The sequence below is a fragment of the Amblyomma maculatum genome, chromosome 4, assembly GCF_055883805.1.
Source record: "Amblyomma maculatum isolate TAMU_Amacu chromosome 4, ASM5588380v1, whole genome shotgun sequence".
NCBI lineage: Eukaryota > Metazoa > Arthropoda > Arachnida > Ixodida > Ixodidae > Amblyomma > Amblyomma maculatum.
In genome coordinates, this window is record NC_139347.1 from 98,103,879 (window position 1) to 98,122,271 (window position 18,393).

At 43.8% G+C, this 18,393-nt stretch overlaps 1 protein-coding gene across 3 annotated transcripts in view; it reads right to left on the reverse strand.

Moving 5' to 3' along the window:
• Nucleotides 1-18,393, reverse strand: part of dia (diaphanous related formin 1) — a 41,617-nt gene that overhangs the window by 8,878 nt on the left and 14,346 nt on the right. For all 3 annotated transcript variants that reach the window (XM_084602268.1, XM_084602267.1, XM_084602266.1), the window contains 12 exons: nt 17,201-17,309; nt 16,620-16,730; nt 16,405-16,529; nt 15,295-15,411; nt 14,710-14,828; nt 12,913-13,061; nt 11,521-11,949; nt 9,505-9,694; nt 8,871-9,067; nt 7,352-7,438; nt 7,089-7,241; nt 720-849 (listed from right to left, as the gene is read on the reverse strand). In XM_084602268.1, the coding sequence (XP_084458394.1) occupies nt 720-849; nt 7,089-7,241; nt 7,352-7,438; nt 8,871-9,067; nt 9,505-9,694; nt 11,521-11,949; nt 12,913-13,061; nt 14,710-14,828; nt 15,295-15,411; nt 16,405-16,529; nt 16,620-16,730; nt 17,201-17,309 (1,916 nt within the window). The remainder of the gene's footprint in view (nt 1-719; nt 850-7,088; nt 7,242-7,351; nt 7,439-8,870; nt 9,068-9,504; nt 9,695-11,520; nt 11,950-12,912; nt 13,062-14,709; nt 14,829-15,294; nt 15,412-16,404; nt 16,530-16,619; nt 16,731-17,200; nt 17,310-18,393) is intronic.

The window sequence follows — 18,393 nt, forward strand, 5'->3', positions numbered from 1 at the left end:
GCACTCAAATCAAGCTTCTGATGAGTACACTAAAACATACTTCGACGTGCGTGACTTTGTTGAGCTGCTGAAAATTAGCCCTCTTTAGGAGCCATGAACACCATTTGGAAATTCACAGTAGCATACCCTATAGTTTGATACAACTATAGGATGCAGCGGCAAGCACCTCTTCAGGGAGGCTGTTCAGCCAATGGTGTCGACTAAATGTCATCGACACTGCAGTTAATACCATTTCAAGTCACAGGTGCACATGTGACTTGAACCATCACCACATAATTTATATGCTAAAAGTTTAACAAAGCTGTCATGACAACCGGCTAGCACTATATGCTGGACAGTTTCCTTTCAATGCTAGTAGCTACATTTTTTAGTTGTTGCCAACTAGAGTCACCAGAATCCACGCCCAAAAAAACAGAGTTGAAAAACAGTGTGAACTCACAGTAGTTCACAAGCAAAATCAGCCGTTAGTGGCAACATCTTTAATTTCTTAACCTTGTAGAAGCCCTATTTCAGTAAGGTCACGTCTTTGTCATTAGAATGCAATAATCTGTCAACGCAAGATGACTTCAATTCATCCTCGGTGCCCGTTTAAGCTGGTAAGAACCCTATAGTGTGCGAGATTTTGAGAGCTCTATAACTATGTTCATCCATGGAAGCCCTCTAGTGCAAAAGGATCTGTCTAATGCGGTAAGCCTGCACCATTTGGCACCTGAACTCACCCCGTGCCGCTTTCTCTGTGTAGCCAAGTTCGTCTCCGAATGACAGGATGTCGGGAAACTTCTTTTCTATCGTTTCAGCGAGAAAGTGGAGCAGGGTTGTCTTCTGGTCATGAGACTTCGTTCCTGAAAGCTGGAGAAAGCGCCAGTCATGTACGATAGCTGTGATTTACTGCTGTAAATTTCAGCCTGTGGGGCACACACGCACGCAGAAAGCAGATAAACATCCATTAACTCATTCATTCATGCTTGCAGCCACACAGTAATAATTTACATTGCACCTTTCCACATCATCAAGGTTACTATCATTTCTAATGTCATTCGAATTGAAAATCAAACTAGCGCACTTCAAAACAAGGACACAGAGAGAGAACGACAACACAGCGCTGACTTCAACTGGTTTTTATTAGAGAGTGACACATTATATATGTACGAAAAGTGAGCGTAAAGAATTGATAACAACTGCTCAGTTTGCACGTGGCGTAAAACACCGAACGCAAAGTTAAAAGACGCACGATAACAATATAGGTCAAAGCAAGGCAGAACGGCAGGAGTATGAAAAATAAAGAAGCGAAAAACGGGGAGGCATGTAGGTAAAAACAGTTAAAGATGGCATGATCCGAAGATACATAAACTAAAATCGAAAAAAGCCAAAAGGGGGACTAAGAGCGATAAAAGCCAAAAGGGGCATTAAGAGCGATAAAAGCCAATAGGGGCATTAAGAGCGATAAAAAAACACAAATGGGGCATTAAGAGCGACAAAAGAATCAAAAGGACAATTAAAAGCATTACAAGACCAAAAGGGCATTAAAAACAGAATACCTAAAACAACCAAGGCCAGGCCGCTAGAGGCTGAGGAGTGTACCCGGAATCTAAACATTAAAACTACTGTGCGTCTGGTTCAGATATTCTAACTCGCGTTTAGTCAGGGCTATTGAGGGTGTGCTAACACAATTTTGACCTAGCTTTAGAATGTGAGCGGCTTCTATGATTTCGCGTGTTAACTGATGTGCATTTCTCGCAATGACAGTGCAATTATGAAGGGATGGCTCACAGGGCTGAGAAGGACACTTTAGGCAGTGAACACCAAGGTTTCTTTTCGTAGTATTGTAAACACTGTTTGAGTGTTCCATGAGTCGTTCGTTTAGGCAACGCCCGGTTTGCCCCACGTAGGCTTTGCCACAGCTCAGGGCAATCTTATAGACGGCACCAACTTGGCAGGGAACGAAAGGTGCCTGGTGCCTAACAGGGCAGGCTGGCTTTCGCACAGCCGGGGCACTGACTCTGCGGCAAAGCTTGGAAAGCTTATCAGGCGCCGAGAACACAACACGGACGCCTGCCTTTTGCCCAATCCGTTTGAGCCTGCGGGAAATAGTATGAAGGTAAGGCACCACAGCAACCTTGTGTTGATGCTCAGGAACAGCTCTCACTTGACCACTTTTAAGCTTCTGCAAGAGGGAGCCTGCTACTGAGGTCAGCAAATGCTCAGGGTAGCCAGCATTGATCAGCCGCTGGGTTTGCTCATCGATGCTCCGGCCCATAGAATGTACACAGGACTTCATTAAGGCATTTGTGAAACAAAGGTTCACAATGCCTCTCTTGACAATCTTAGAATGGGCTGAACTGTAGGGCAACAAAGACTTGCCCCCTCTCGGCTGGTACCACCAGCACAGGTGGTCATCTGCCCTGGATAGCCTTAAATCAAGAAAGCGTAAAGCTCCCTTATCCGGTACCTCATGGGTCAAGACAAGGGGAGAGAGGCATTGTTCAAAGCGAGAAAGCACTTCTGAAACTGAGCTCTGAAAAGTACATTCATTACTAGCCAAAAGGATTAAGTAGTCATCGACAAATCTGAAAATCTTCACAGCAGCTGACGAAGATAGCTGCTGTTCTAATAGTCGGTCATGATGGGCGAGATATATATCACTTAATATTGGAGCAATGCAGGAGCCAATGCACACTCCGCTCTTTTGAATAAAAATGCTTTCATCCCATGAAACAAAAGGTGAGCTAAGGTAAACTGTCAAAAGTTCCAAGAAGCCGCTCACCGAGATGCCACAAGAATTCTGGAAGGTAACGGATCCGAAAGCATCGATACAACTTTCAACACACAAAAGAAGCTTGTCGTGTGGAAGTGAATAGTAAAGATCCTTAATATCGACTGAAAAAGGCATTAGAACATCAGTGGTGTCTTTTAAGAAGTGAAAAACCTGTCTCGAATCTTTCAGAAGGAAAGGATCATCTACTGTCAGCACTTTGAGTTTTGTTTGGAGGAATAACCCCAGGGATTTCTGCCAAGTGCCTTTCTCGGTGACAATTGCCCGCAATGGACAGTCAACTTTATGCGTCTTCGCAGCGAAAAATACGTCCAAGCTTTTCTTGTCTGCTGCATCTATGCTAGCAACCAGTCGGTCAAGATTTAAGCGCTTGCAAACTTGCTTAGCGTTTGATTTTACCCTGGAAAGGGAAACCTTATCGCGCCGTATGAAAACAGAAGCTAGAGCTGCAGCTGCCTTTTCACCAAACAAACCTTTGGGCAGGACAACAAAGCCATCTTCTTTGTCTGCCACCAATAACGAGAGCTGATGTCCTCTTAAAAATGAAGCGACATAATTGAAGGGCCTAGTTTTGTCACTTAACTTGTAACGCGACAACACTTGAACACCTTCAGACAAACAGCTAGAAAATTCAGAGTCCGGAGCATGTTTTGCGACCTGTCTCACCATGCTGAGTAGTTCCGGGGGTGACTTCTTTGGTTCGACGGCGTATTTCGGGCCCAGGCTGAGAACACGAGTCACTTTGTCTGGCAGCACCACATTCCCAAGCGTGTGCACCTTGTTATTGAGGCTTGCTTGCTGTTTCGGTGTGTTGGCACGAAGGCAGCAGAGCTCATACTGCCATAGGGCTTCAGCAGTTCTGTCAGCGAGCGCAGAAAGCTCACGCCATTTCATCTTCGTTCTTCGAGAGCTGTCGACGCGGTGAAGGTGCAGGTACAGAGCCTTACGGTAGAAACGTGCTTGTCGTTGCCACTCGGACCGAAGATTGTCAAGAGGGGCATTGTGAACCTTTGTTTCACAAATGCCTTAATGAAGTCCTGTGTACATTCTATGGGCCGGAGCATCGATGAGCAAACCCAGCGGCTGATCAATGCTGGCTACCCTGAGCATTTGCTGACCTCAGTAGCAGGCTCCCTCTTGCAGAAGCTTAAAAGGGGTCAAGTGAGAGCTGTTCCTGAGCATCAACACAAGGTTGCTGTGGTGCCTTACCTTCATACTATTTCCCACAGGCTCAAACGGATTGGGCAAAAGGCAGGCGTCCGTGTTGTGTTCTCGGCGCCTGATAAGCTTTCCAAGCTTTGCCGCAGAGTCAGTGCCCCGGCTGTGCGAAAGCCAGCCTGCCCTGTTAGGCACCAGGCACCTTTCGTTCCCTGCCAAGTTGGTGCCGTCTATAAGATTGCCCTGAGCTGTGGCAAGGCCTACGTGGGGCAAACCGGGCGTTGCCTAAACGAACGACTCATGGAACACTCAAACAGTGTTTACAATACTACGAAAAGAAACCTTGGTGTTCACTGCCTAAAGTGTCCTTCTCAGCCCTGTGAGCCATCCCTTCATAATTGCACTGTCATTGCGAGAAATGCACATCAGTTAACACGCGAAATCATAGAAGCCGCTCACATTCTAAAGCTAGGTCAAAATTGTGTTAGCACACCCTCAATAGCCCTGACTAAACGCGAGTTAGAATATCTGAACCAGACGCACAGTAGTTTTAATGTTTAGATTCCGGGTACACTCCTCAGCCTCTAGCGGCCTGGCCTTGGTTGTTTTAGGTATTCTGTTTTTAATGCCCTTTTGGTCTTGTAATGCTTTTAATTGTCCTTTTGATTCTTTTGTCGCTCTTAATGCCCCATTTGTGTTTTTTTATCGCTCTTAATGCCCCTATTGGCTTTTATCGCTCTTAATGCCCCTTTTGGCTTTTATCGCTCTTAATGCCCCTTTTGGCTTTTATCGCTCTTAGTCCCCCTTTTGGCTTTTTTCGATTTTAGTTTATGTATCTTCGGATCATGCCATCTTTAACTGTTTTTACCTACATGCCTCCCCGTTTTTCGCTTCTTTATTTTTCATACTCCTGCCGTTCTGCCTTGCTTTGACCTATATTGTTATCGTGCGTCTTTTAACTTTGCGTTCGGTGTTTTACGCCACGTGCAAACTGAGCAGTTGTTATCAATTCTTTACACTCACTTTTCGTACATATATAATGTGTCACTCTCTAATAAAAACCAGTTGAAGTCAGCGCTGTGTTGTCGTTCTCTCTCTGTGTCCTTTTTTTGAAGTGCGCTAGTTTGATTTTCAACATGAATTACCAACTAGCCCGTTCTTCCACCCTTGCTAATGTCATTCACTGCGAACATAATCTCCCAGTTTTTAATAAATGCAAGGACATTCTGCAGAAATTGTATTCACCATGACTTGATGCCTGGGAACTCATTTTGAGCCTAATTCAGAAGCAAACATATTGTGCCAATAGATCATATTAGGCATAATATAATAAACTGGGCGAATCAACAGCGACTGCTAAGAAAAAAAGAAACAACTGCAAAATAACCAGTATTTAAAACATGTCCACAATGGCCCTGATGCCATGTGGAGTCCTGCTACTACTGTTTGACTTGGGTCCACACAATTCTTTCCTTTTTCAAGAGCAGCAGTATGGCTGCACTTTGAAGAAAGGAAGAAGGCCATTTTTATTTCAACCTAGGTGCACGAAACCCTCGCTTCCAATGTCTGTCATCGTTCTCAGCAATGTACATTAGAACCTCATTCATGAAATTCTCATGGGCACTAAAAATTAAAGCGTATTATATCCAAAACAGGCTCCAAAAGCTCACAAATGAAATATACTTGGCACAGAACTTACTTTTAATACCCTGCTTTAAAGCAATCTGTCATTTCACATTAGACTTTTTTGTTATCTCAACATCTAGAAGCAAGCTTTTCTCAAACTCAAAGAAACAAGTCACACTTTCATCTGTTAGCTCCCCACCTGTGACAGATGCTAAGAGAGTCTAAAACTTGCAACTTGTGCAGAGACTATCACCCCCGTAGAAAATGTCCTCAAAAGATAAATACGGGCTGCCAAGGTCAGTGTTGCAGACTGTGACAGTGATGGCATAAAATTGAGGAACTCGTTAGGAATGTTAAAGAACAGCAAATTTTCAAGAGCAAAAGTGTAAAAAGGGGAGGAGGGGAGAGGGGTGACCTTTACGCCAGCAAATGCTGAAGCATCGGCCGCGAGCATTACCGTTACTACAGCTACTATCATTCCCCACCGTGTTTTTTTTTTTTTTGCCCCTTGGAGAGAAATTCATACATTTTTGCGACTATATTATTGAAATCCACACGAAATACATCGCGTAAGCCATAAGAAATTGCAATACCTCAGACAGAAGCTGCAGAAAATGAGAATAAAAAAAAAAAAAAAAAAAAAAAAAACGCCCAAAGTGAGACAAAGTGCGCACAAGAGATCATATCCATAGGATTTCATTCTACTTTCCATGTTCCACAGGTACAAACAACACTGCAATATTCTCTTCCTTTCTGGCTTGAATTTTTTCCTTTTGCATAGTAACAGTATATACATAGCAATATTTTATTATTACTCTGCACACAGACCCATCATTTTTATGGTTTAATTTGGTTTGGTTTATGAAGCCACTCAGGCTTGTCAAAATTCTCGGAATGAAAAACCAATGTCTGAAGGTACTAATCAAACATATTTAGGTTGTCTAATTGATCAATTATTTATATAAAGAAAGAATTGAAAATTTCTAAACAGGAATCACAGCTGTTAAACTGCTCACAATTAAAAGTCAAAGCTGTAGTGGAGAGCTCCGGAAATTTCAACCATGTTTAACGTGCACTGAAAACGCACGTGTGGGTGCCTTGCTTTTCGCCTCCATCGAAAAGCAGCCCTTACTATACAGGGGACTAGTATTTACTGATAATTAAAATGCTGTCATCTTCGCAAATCTCTGTTCTGGAAACAGAAAGGCTTCATGCCTCCTAAGTCCACTATAATGTTGACCAGGTAATGTGTTATAGGTTACTACTACCATGTAATAGTAACAACAGACACCTACAGTGGTCATGCAAGCTGTACAGCTCAAGACCAACATGCTGTTTTTCGACATGGAAATCTCAGGCAACCACCAGAGTAGCGCGGTGGCCCAATGAACAGATGCGAAACCCCACATAATGACTACTCTGCAGCCATTAAAGGTGCCAGAATTCCAGCCAATGCCTAATTAGGCATAAAGTTTCGGTGCTAGAAACCCCCCGTCCAAATATAACACACAGCAAATGTGGCACGCAGTACCTTGGGTAAGAAGCTGATGTCAAAGCCAATTGCTTGCGCATTTCTGGAACCAGTGTTCATGTAGTTTCCAAGCAGCAAGACAAGCTGCAAGACCTTCGCAAACTTCTGGCTTGACTTGATTTCTTCACAAGCCTCCGTGGCTGCCACAATGCCCTAGAAGAAAAGGTGAAGGATGCCACATGTGTTAAAAGAGTGAGTGCACCACAATTTAGCAAAGACACTTTGTTGCATTAACGCCCAGCGTTGCAAGCTAATCAGCTTACAGGTTTGATGTCTTGCACCATTTCAGTGAAACGGAGCTTGAAGCTGATGGACTGGAGCCTCGAGTGTATTCTCTTGATGCTTCCAATCTGGAACCATTCAACCAGAGCGAAGCAACCTCAGACAAATGTCAATACAGCACACCAAAACTGGAAGAAGGGAAATTTTGGTGTTAGGACTAGCAATGAAGCCCTCTCGTGCACCGATATGAATTTGAAAGCAGCCGCAGCCTGCAAAACATTAATATGCCCCGACGCTTGCACTATTACTACCAGCAACAAAAAATTTGGTTCGGTTTAATGAGGAATTGCATAGTGGAGGGCTCCGGAATTTTCGACCACCTGGGGTTCTTTAACGTACACTGACATCACATAGTACACAGGCGCCTTGCTTTTCACCTTGATCTAAAAGCAGCCACCGCGTCCAGGATAAAAATGTCTAAAATACATAGCCCAGCCAGGCAGTGTGCACAGGCATGACAATTACAGCAGGATTGATGCTGTTTCCACAAGTCAATACACGAAAGCATACATGTGCTAACAATGGCAAACACTGTTGGGTGAACTTCAATCTGTGCCTTGGAATACATGGCCAATACTTATTTCGTGCAGCAATCGATAGCAAAACTAAATACACAGTGGGAGGTACCCTTGAATTACTGTAACTACACCTTGCACAGTTTGAAAAAGTTTTATAGATAGTATTTACTTGCTATAAAATACAAGGGCTTTATGGGTGCCCTACTCCAATTAAGTTTATCCGGGCACACGATAAAAAGTATATATAAAAAAAAATAGATCACACAATGACCCGCACTCGTTCTCTGCGAAACTCGACTAAACGCTTAGTTTTAAAATGAAGGGAATAGCATTACCATAGATGCTATGTTAATGAAAGATGTGAAGAGTCTGTAACAGATTTCCAAGGAAGATATTTCACTCCTAAAGCAGGATTCAAACAGGGAAGTTTGATGATGTCACTAGTCAGCAGAACAGTTTGGTCCCCCCACACCCTCCACGGCGAGGTGAGGGGAACGAGCTGGGTCACTGGCACCGCACCCAGCTGGTTCAGTTAGCTAATCTAACCTGTCGGTTTGTTCACCTCCAGGAAGACCCTCAAACAAAACAGGGAATGTTTGCACCTGTCGTGCAAAAGCTCTTCGGCCCCACACCCTCGGCGCGGTTTGCACACCAGCAATGTGCCCAAAGGCTGTACATTTTGGCGACGTACGTGCAACCCTCCACTAGAGAGAGAGAGAGAGAGAGAGAGAAACGGAATTCTTTCTTGTGTGAACACTGCTCGGGCGGTAGATCACAACTTTACCTCTTTATGAGCGGTTTTTGTGATGCACAGTACTACGTCGATAAGCAAAAGCTGCTTTTCTTGCGGATGTCATCAGCAGCAAATAGCAGTTATATAACTGCAAAGAGAGCACTGGACAAAGTCAACGCCCAGGAAAGCCACATTTTCAGTGAGAAAAATTTGCAGCCTACCTAAATGAGACAAGAACCATCATCTCACCGTGATCGCAAACTGTTCCGCCTCAGCCAAATCGCTGAGGTTTTCCTTGAGCTCACAAAGCTTCTTAAGCTGGTCAGCCTCCGGCATGTACTTAACGAGCTGCTGCAGCATTGCTTCGGTCAGATGCTCCTCGTTCACTTCCAAGATGTAGTCGCGTATTGTAGCAGCCGACATCTTCAGTGAACCCTGCAGGATCACTGGTAGAATGACGTGAGAGGGAGAAAAAAAATGTTATTGACAGAAGTATGAAATAAAGTTCTCCAAATGATTTTTTTTTTCTTTTATGCACAGTTTCAATGAGGTTTGAGAGAAAACTGGATTTGTGACTGTACACGAAATCTCAAACACCATAGGCAGTTCAAACATCAAAGGAAACACTCAGGTAGCACAAAAAAACCAACTGGGTCGTTACCTATGAATTGGGGTTGAAAAAGTTTCAGTGGCATTACGCATTAAAATGAAAACTGTTTAGAACAAAACAGCTCATAATCAGGAGCTCAAAGTTATGAAGTAATCATAGACACCGCGTGCATATTGCGGTCACCTTAATATTTTAGCTGCTATCTGTATGACATGCCAGAAGAACACTAGCACACACTGTCAGAGCATAAAGAATGCAAAGTGTGGAGCTTACTTAGATTCTGCGCAGCCTTTCCGTCAAGAACCTTCAGTTCTTTTGTTTTCTTGACAGTCACTTTCTCTTCTGAAGTCTTGTCCTTCTTTGCAGGTGGCTCTGATGAAAACTTGGAGACCAATCCTTCGAAAATGTCTTCACTTTCAAGCTCGTCTTCGCGCACCTTGACCCAGAATGCCTTTTCTGAAATCTGCGGGACGGAGAGTACAGCCACACTTTAGTGCCATGGATGTGCTGACAAAACCCAAAGAAAGAAAAGCTTCATATATTTGCTTGTTCCAAAGTACTTATTAGGAGAACACAAAAGTAAAAAATAAAAAAAAAAATATGCCATCATGCCTGAAGTGATTATGCCATCTGTAATGAGCCCTCATCTGTAACGAACAAATACAGAAATGATATTTGGCTCTCTGGGGCTAAGGTGATTGGTGATGATATCAAAAGGAGAAATTATTGCTGAGGAAACTGGATTGAAATAAATATCTTTCGCCCCCACAACTCTATCCAAACAAGTGAAATCATTTGGAAGCTTCTGGTGGTATACTCTAGCCCCAGTAACCAGCAAATGAAAATCAATCTCGACGTCACTGCCATCTGGTTATGAAACAGCCAGTGACAGCAAAGCTTGTGAATCAACCTCACTTTTATCTTTCCCAGGATTTAAAATTTATGTACAACCCTTTTTAGTCAAACTAGCCACCTTGTCACTAGGATGCCGTAATTCGTCAGTAAAAATCAATGTCAATTTGTCCTCGGCAGCAATTTATAAACAGTAGTGTCTGAATAGAACTGCTACACTTGCTAGCGTCATGAGTAGGACTAAAGCACTAATGAAGTGCTTGCATGCTCATCAACACTGTTCTTTTAACCAATTTATTGGCACAACACAAAGTGACCTCTCATTTTGGCCCCACAATTCGTTTGGTTTGGTTTGGGGTATAACGTCCCAAAGCGACACAGGCTATGAAAGACGCCGTAGTGGAGAGCTCTGGAAATTTCGACCACCTCGGGTTCTATTAAAGTGCACTGACATTGCACAGCACAAGGGCGCCTTGCTTTCGGCCTCTATTGAAAAGCAGCCGCTGCGGCCAGGATTCAATCCCACATCCTTGGGCACAGTAGTTGAGCACCCTAACCACAGCACCACACCGGCGGGGTCAATTCGCGGTCCCTTTGCTGGATGGATGGTATAAAATCGCTTTATGTTCACCACTTATCTTATTTTAGTCCAGGGGCTCCCAAACGTTTTTGCTTTAGAGAACCCCAAATGCCACCAATATGTCCCAAGGAACTTCCCAACCAATATGTGCCAGGACAAGGCAGACAACAGCGGAGTAGTTGGCTCTAATGTCTCCAACAAAATGAATGCCACCAATACAAAAAGGACCAAGTGCCTAATTGTCACGGTAGACACTGTATGCTTTCCTATACTTCATCTCACCAGCTGTTTGCAGCGCTGGGGAAGCTATGGCGACTTGAGCTGCACACACTACATAATTGTGCTGCAATGCACACATCGCCCCCAACCCCATCAACACGACTAGTAGCTCCACCTATGCTATAAAAGGTACACTAGTGGTGTGCAGACCAGTACGAATGGTGGCGCATCATTACCTCGCAGCAGCCCTCCACAGAGCTTTGCTCATGCGGGATTTGTCTGTTGATTTCATCAGTAACTGGTATGAGCTGCATACTTTAAAAATTCCCATCCAAACTAGGTCTTCAATAGCATGTTTTGCCAGCAAAATATACTTTCGCTGCTCATATATTTGAAGGACCGTTTTCTGTGTTCCTGCAGCCCTGACTGGATGAGAAAGCTCGACCTTCGACAGTGCTACAGACAGCTTTTCAGACAAAGTACAGTGCCGTTTCACATCTTAATAAATTACATACCATTTTGAGGCTAAACATTGGTGACAGAAGGTGCACGCTATAAGCAGGTAAATACAGCAACTGAGCGCTCATAAATCCCACCTTGGAAGCCCAATGAAATGGAGCACAAAAGAAGAGACTGACCTTCTGGGGCATGACCTTCTTCCAGTTGGCCCTCTTGAGGGTGGTGCCTACGTTGTACTTCTTTTTGGGTTTCATGCCGTGGGGCAGCGTCTCCGGCTGGGGTGGTGACATGGGCAGACCCCCGTTGGGCAGCTGGCCAAGCATGCCCCCCAGGCCTGGTGGAGGTGGGGGTGGTGGGGGACCACCCATCCCTGGCAAAGGGGGTGGTGGTGGAGGCCCCGCACCGGGTAGGGGTGGTGGCGGTGGGGGTCCCATGCCAGGCAAGGGGGGTGGGGGTGGAATGCCTGAGCCAGGCGGAGGTGGGGGCGGGGGCGGGGGAGGTGGGATGCCACCACCTGGAGGCGGTGGTGGTGGCGGAGGTGGAGGGGGTGCTCCACTCCCGGGTGGAAGCAGCCCTGGGGGCACATTGAGTTTGGCACTGTTGGGACTCTGAAGGATGAGGGTCGAAAGAGAAGGGTGGAAGCAAAAGGTCAGACAACTATTACCACATATTTAAAAAGGTTTAAACAAACAAAAGAAAAAAAAAACATCAAGCACTGCACAGATTTATCAGTCAAATGTACCACACTTGTGACAGCAAGTAGCTGTGTGTGAATACCCTATGAAAAAAAAAGATTACATCAAAGAAACTTGAGTGCTATTTCAAGTTTTAATGAAGCCCTTAAACTGCATTAGCAAGTGCTGAGAAAATTGCCAATTTGTGCACTCCCGCTTATGGGAACCCTCTACACAGCCACTCTTTTCATAAAATCCTACTTGCAGCAGAGAAGTCGCATGACAGCTGAGTGCCCAGCGATTCGACTCACATGTATGCTAGTACCTCTAAACCTTTACCGAACATTCAATATCAATAAAGTTTTGAGGAAACCAGTAATAACAAGCGCATCAAAAGCCTGAAGAACAAAAATAGGCAGGGATGGATTGATTCTACATGCATGTTGGCACAGCTGATAACATGGCCCACAGCCAGAGTGGAAATGCAATGCAATGCAGGAACTTTGGAAAAATAAAAAAAAAAGGGGGGGGAAGCAATGCACTGCAAATACGGTGGATTAAGCATGAAATCAGCCTAACTACGCTGCACACTAATCATAAAAAAGCTGCCCTATTTCTGCATCTTGCTGCTACCCTTTCTCTGTTGGCAAAGGTGGGGTTATCAGTTTACAGGGCACATAGAAAAGAATTTCTAGATTTACTTTTCCTAAATCTTGCTTCTACCAGCTTAGCTTTAAGCAAAGTGAGAGAGATAGCATGATGACATGGATATGTGCCCAGCATGCATAGATCCATCAACCCTCTAAGCTCATGTGCAGCATCACTGCCCTTAGTGCACAAGACCCACGGGTGCCTTAATGGCCAAGAAGGAAAGGAGAGTACAAGAGCTTGCAGCACCTGTATACCCTGCCCGTCTCTTAGACGAGCCTCGTAGTTGGCCAGCCTAGCCTCATACTCCTGCTTCTGCGTGAGTGCTTCCTCCAGCTTTTTCTGCAACTGCTCCACATTCTCCTGCTCCTCGCTCCTCGAACCCTGGATGATATGCTCTAGGAAACGGTGAGGAAAAGAGAACCCACAGCATGAAGCAATGGATACCGTTTCCAACTAGTAATAACAATGCACATTCTCATCTATAAAGACATGCTGCCTTTTGCCGAGACCACTCTAAGCACAGCCTGGAGCAATGTTTTCATGAGCAAGCACAAATAACCCTAAACTCAGCAAAGAGAAAAGAGAAAAGGGTTGCCAATGTGAAAAACTAGTGCACCTTTCTATAGACAGTGCCACGATGAAGTTACCTTTAAAAGCACTGTTAACAAGGTTCAGACTCACTAAGTAAACAAGAGCGGTGCATGGACTGGGTAGCTAAGGGTGCCATCAAAGACAGTAAAAATGCCAACAAAAGCTTGCTTATGCTCCTGTTCAGCATAGCCCACTTCCTCATCTAGACAAATGACAGAAAGGCAATTGCTAAACTATAGAAACCAACTGCAGAATTTCATTGATTAATCCTCCCGATCGGTGGGGTGAAGACCTCTCCTTTGCCTGAATGCCTGCGCTCTACACCCACACTCTTCCAGCATGTTGTCCATCCCCAAACCTGGAAAAGCATGCCCCTTAACTTCCCTTTCCATGCTTTTTCTTTCACAGTTTTGTTGACAGTGAAGCTGCTGCGAGAGTAAGCTTCCAAACCAGCGTGGTTAGCACGAGTGCAAGAACAAAATGACACAAGGACTTGCCTTAAGCTCCACTTCGATGCGAAAGCATGCGGTGTGATGTGGTACATTCTCCATTTTTCTTAGGCCTATTTACTACTATTTTGTTCTATTCCAGCTTCGTTTGCGCACTTATTTAATTTTGTGTTGCAGGTTTACTGCTCCTGCTTAAGGATGGTTCCTCTAGAAGATGCAAGCTACATCCACTGCACATGCCACTACCGAGCTCTACAACTTTGTTGTAAGTATGCAGCCCCTTGGAACAGTAAAACATTAGTGCGATCCGCTGCATCCAGACTTTAGAGAAATCTTTTATGGGACAGGAGTCCCTGAGAAGTGCCTCAGAGCCAACGGTGCAAAACACAGCATTGGGCCGAGGTGCAGTCAAAGGCTTTTAGCAGGAGCACTTGCTCCCAAAGGAAACACACAATCGAGCCCTTTAAAAACATGCCATTTATGCAAAGATATATCTGGCTTTGTTAGACTGCAATAGTAATGACTATTTCAGAGATTCTAAAATTTCTCTTCCATCTATGATTATTTCAGAAATCTAGCAATGCTATTTAAGCCCTGTTCAAGCATTCACGGAAAAGGCAGGCAATTATATGCTCAAAGAGGACCTCATCAGAGTTGCTACGAGCACATGACTGCGATGCATTTTCTCAAGGCTTAGAGTGATGCAGTGGCCTGAACTACCTCATCAAAAGGGCTAATCTTTATGAGAGAGGAAAAAAAGAAAGATCATACATAAAATAAAAGGAAACTATATTACAAAAACTACTAAAGCTATGTAAAGCATGCAACGCCTCGAGTTCTAAGACCTGAGAGTGGCCCATACCATGACCCCATTATACCATGAGAATTAGAAGAGCAGAAGAAAGTAAATTATTTAAAGCAAATAAGCAAAAAAATCTCATATCAACGCCCGTAACCAGTTTGTTCTTTTGCCTCTCTGCAGCTCGTGCAGCCCGGAACATACCCATCAGCGTGTCGATGTCCACCGGGAACCGAGCAAACCGTCTGAAGTCCGGATCATAGCCATTCTTGTGCAGTACGATTTGAGATATACAACCTTCGATGAGCTTGAAGTATGCAGGTCTGATAAAAGATACAGGGGAGGGGAAAAAAGAAAAAAAAAAAAGAATAAAACCAGAAACAGTGAAAAGAATGAGACATCCATTCAAAGACTTCACAAGGATGTGGCAGAAAAAATAAATACTGAATTAAGCTTTGGTTCGTGGGTCGTACCAATAAAGACTGCAGAGACAAAGGCTCAATCACTGTGTAGCCAAATGATTTATCCCGAGTTTCTGCAAACCCTAATGTAAACAGTGCATACTCACAACTAGCGTGCCAGTGCTAGCAATGTCATGCAAACTTGCTTTAATGGCATTAGTGCATAACGCTATAGCAATCAAATGCAGTGACCAAATTTTTAAAAATTTTATTACTACTAGCCCAGTGTTTGTGAGGTGGATAAAGCCACTGAATGAAACCAGAATGGTCCATTAAAATTAATAACTGAAGACAGAATAGTCCACGAGTTAAGCGCTGAAGAACTCACTTGACGATGACATCATCTCGTATGCATAACAGGTGCTGCAGTATAGACAGGAAGGACATTTCACACGGCGTGCCAGCCACTGCGCTCTTCAGTAGCTGGAAGCACTCGGTGACATCAGTGGGGACAAGTCAAGGTCTGTGCAGTGAAACTATGTGAAAAGGAAGCCAAGAGTTGCTCATTGGCAACAACACCACGGACAGCACACAAGCAGGTACCAAAATCGCACTGCAGTAAAATCTTGTCAATTCGACCCCCATTAGTTAAGAAATTTGGAGAGCTCAAACTAGGAGCATGGTTCTGGCTGACGTTCATGTAAGTATGGTGTCACAGTTCGTTAATTCGAACATGGACGGCCTCGCAATGGTTAATTCAAATTGGGATGCGGGGGAGGGGGGGACCTGGCGATGGGGCTTGCATCTAGGTATGCCCCTGACAGCATTCGCTGATAACGCACTAGATGAAACAAGGGAAAATCATCGTTCTCGCTTCGGCTTCATCTCGAATGCGGGCAACCATCATATAGGTTTTAAGATAAAACAGCTGTAATGTGAATGGTTTTCGACAGCTTTTACACAAACATCTGGTTAATTCAAACATTTTTTTTCTTGTCACTAAAGGCGAAATTCACGAAATTGCCAATGTATTTACTAAACAGGTGTATGCCAAACAAAGCAAAGAAACTTGGTATCAGAGAAGATGGGAGGCTTGGATGGCTATAGTCACACCTTTCATTTAACCCTAAAAAAAAACAACACAACAGATATTTGGTTTAGATTCACTCATTCAAAAAATGCCCTAAGGGCACCGCACGCACACAACCTGACATGGCACCTTCTGCCGAAATGAACTACACCTTGAAGCCAAAGAAATTAAATTAAATTAAAAAAAAAAGAACTTTAAAAAGATGTAACAATGGCATTTAACACCGAGGTGCACTTTCTTATATCCTATAACATTTTAATTCTTTCGTATTATCATCACCGTGAAGATTTCTGCCCTGTTATTATTACCTTCACAAAAATTTATACGAAACTGCAATTCCCAGAAGCTCTGCTTTAGCAACAAATAAATGCAAAAATTATCCCAGAAAAGGAGCTCAATAAAGGATATTTCCATTCTTGAGTAATGCTTTCACATCTTTGTGACAGCTCCTCAAAGTCAAAGTCTTTCGTTTCCTTGAATATGTTGAGCTGGAGAGCCAGCTCAGGGCTTTCGATGATCTCATTCAGGAGATTCTAGACAACAAAAAAGAAGAAAATGGCATGTAACACATGCTCCAAACTTTGGTGCACAAACAGTTCTCAGTGCACTGTCAAACCACTGACCTCGTAAATGTCCATCATACCGGTACGCATAAATTCATTCCGAAGGTGCAACCTAAAGTCAAAGTCTTCTGTGCCAGAAACCAAAGCATTGATGAGCTGGATGCATGCCACCTGAAAGAAAAATATGACAACAGATCAAATAAAAGAAAGGACATGTATTTGCTATACAAGGTACCTTGAACTCTTATTAAAAAGAGTCTTCCTTGGCTTGTGAACTACGAGAATGTTCGCAAAATGTCCGCAGGAAATGCCCTCCGATCCTCAGCCGAGCGCACAAACCACTAAGCCCACTTGTCTAGCGTGAGGATGATAGTAGCAATGACAGTGAAGATGCAGTTAGTGATACGTATGACAATGATGATAGCACTGATAGTGATGATGATAGTGAAGATGACAACAATGATGCAGGATTTCTGCCTTTAAGCAGGCTTAGGCGCAATCCTATAATTTTTCTAGTTAGCAGCCAAGGCGGCAATATCCGAAAGTCTCAAAAAGTGCACACTACTTGCCTAGGTAAAACGCCTAAGTAAAATGCTGTATAAATTATGGAGTAGAAAAAAGTGGCGCTTGTCTGGACGTACTCGGAGAGAATCGTTGTCCCTGCACGCCAGACCAGCCACGATGGGTGCAAACCTCTCCCGTTCCTCCATCTCTGCACATTCCGTGATGGCTTTGAGAACTTTTTCATGCCTGCAAACAAAAGCAAATCTCCCGTGTGCGAAAATGTACCGATCCTGCCACTGCTAAAACTAAATGAGAAAGGTGCACACTGAGAGAACCATATTTACGCATATTTAAAAAAAAAAAAAAAATTTTATTTTCTCAGACATGTTGATGAAGTGCTCGAAGTCACCACTGCCCGAAAACATTAATTTTCTCTCTTGGCAACCTCCTCCATATCACAGTGCTAAGTGCAACCAGCTTGAGCGACTGAGTGATACTGTGCCCTTCTTTTCCCATGACTGCTGGGAGTGCAGACATGAACTGCACTCCTGGACAAATAAAGATATATATGCGCACAGGATGAAAGCTGCCTCAGAAGCTGATCTATTTTGTTAATGCTTCCTCCTCCTCTGCCAGCAACCGCTTAGACTTCTTCCAGCCCCTCTATGACTAGAAATGTCTGTTCTTGAACAGAAATCAACAGGAATGATAAACGCAAAGGTCTGCAAAGGCAGAGAGTAAATGCATCTCTACTTAAAAAGCATTTTTAGTAGGTGCCCCTGCCATACCATGGTGAGCCCAGTGACACAGGTTTACAGCATGTTTTCCTCACTGTCCTCCTCTTCACCCAACTACTGGCGGGTCATAACGATAACATTGAATTTCCTTCATGATTAACTTTAAGAGACCTTGCAAATCTGCTCCCATGATCAGAACCTCAGCAGATGAGCCTAAAATATGAGGATGAGCAAAACTGATAGTGAAAAATGCACAAATATGAAGGACTGCCTCTAAGAAAACATAAGTTAAGCGCTCTGAACAAAAAGTATTTTCAGAAATCCCATACGACCCGTGCACCTAGTCGTTGAGCATTTTAAAAAGGGCTGTTTCTAATATCTACCTTTCCTGTCCAACAGAACTACTTCAGCCTAATATAGTCAACTTCTAAGGAATGCTCATGATGTTGGTACTCCTAAAGGATACCAATAACAGTTATGCTATTGGTAAAATGCAATTCAGAGCACTCAAACTTTCAATTTCAAGCATTTTGGAGCAGAGAAGCATTCCTTCAAGAGTAGCCTTGAGAACTTGCTTAAATTTTCAATCTGCA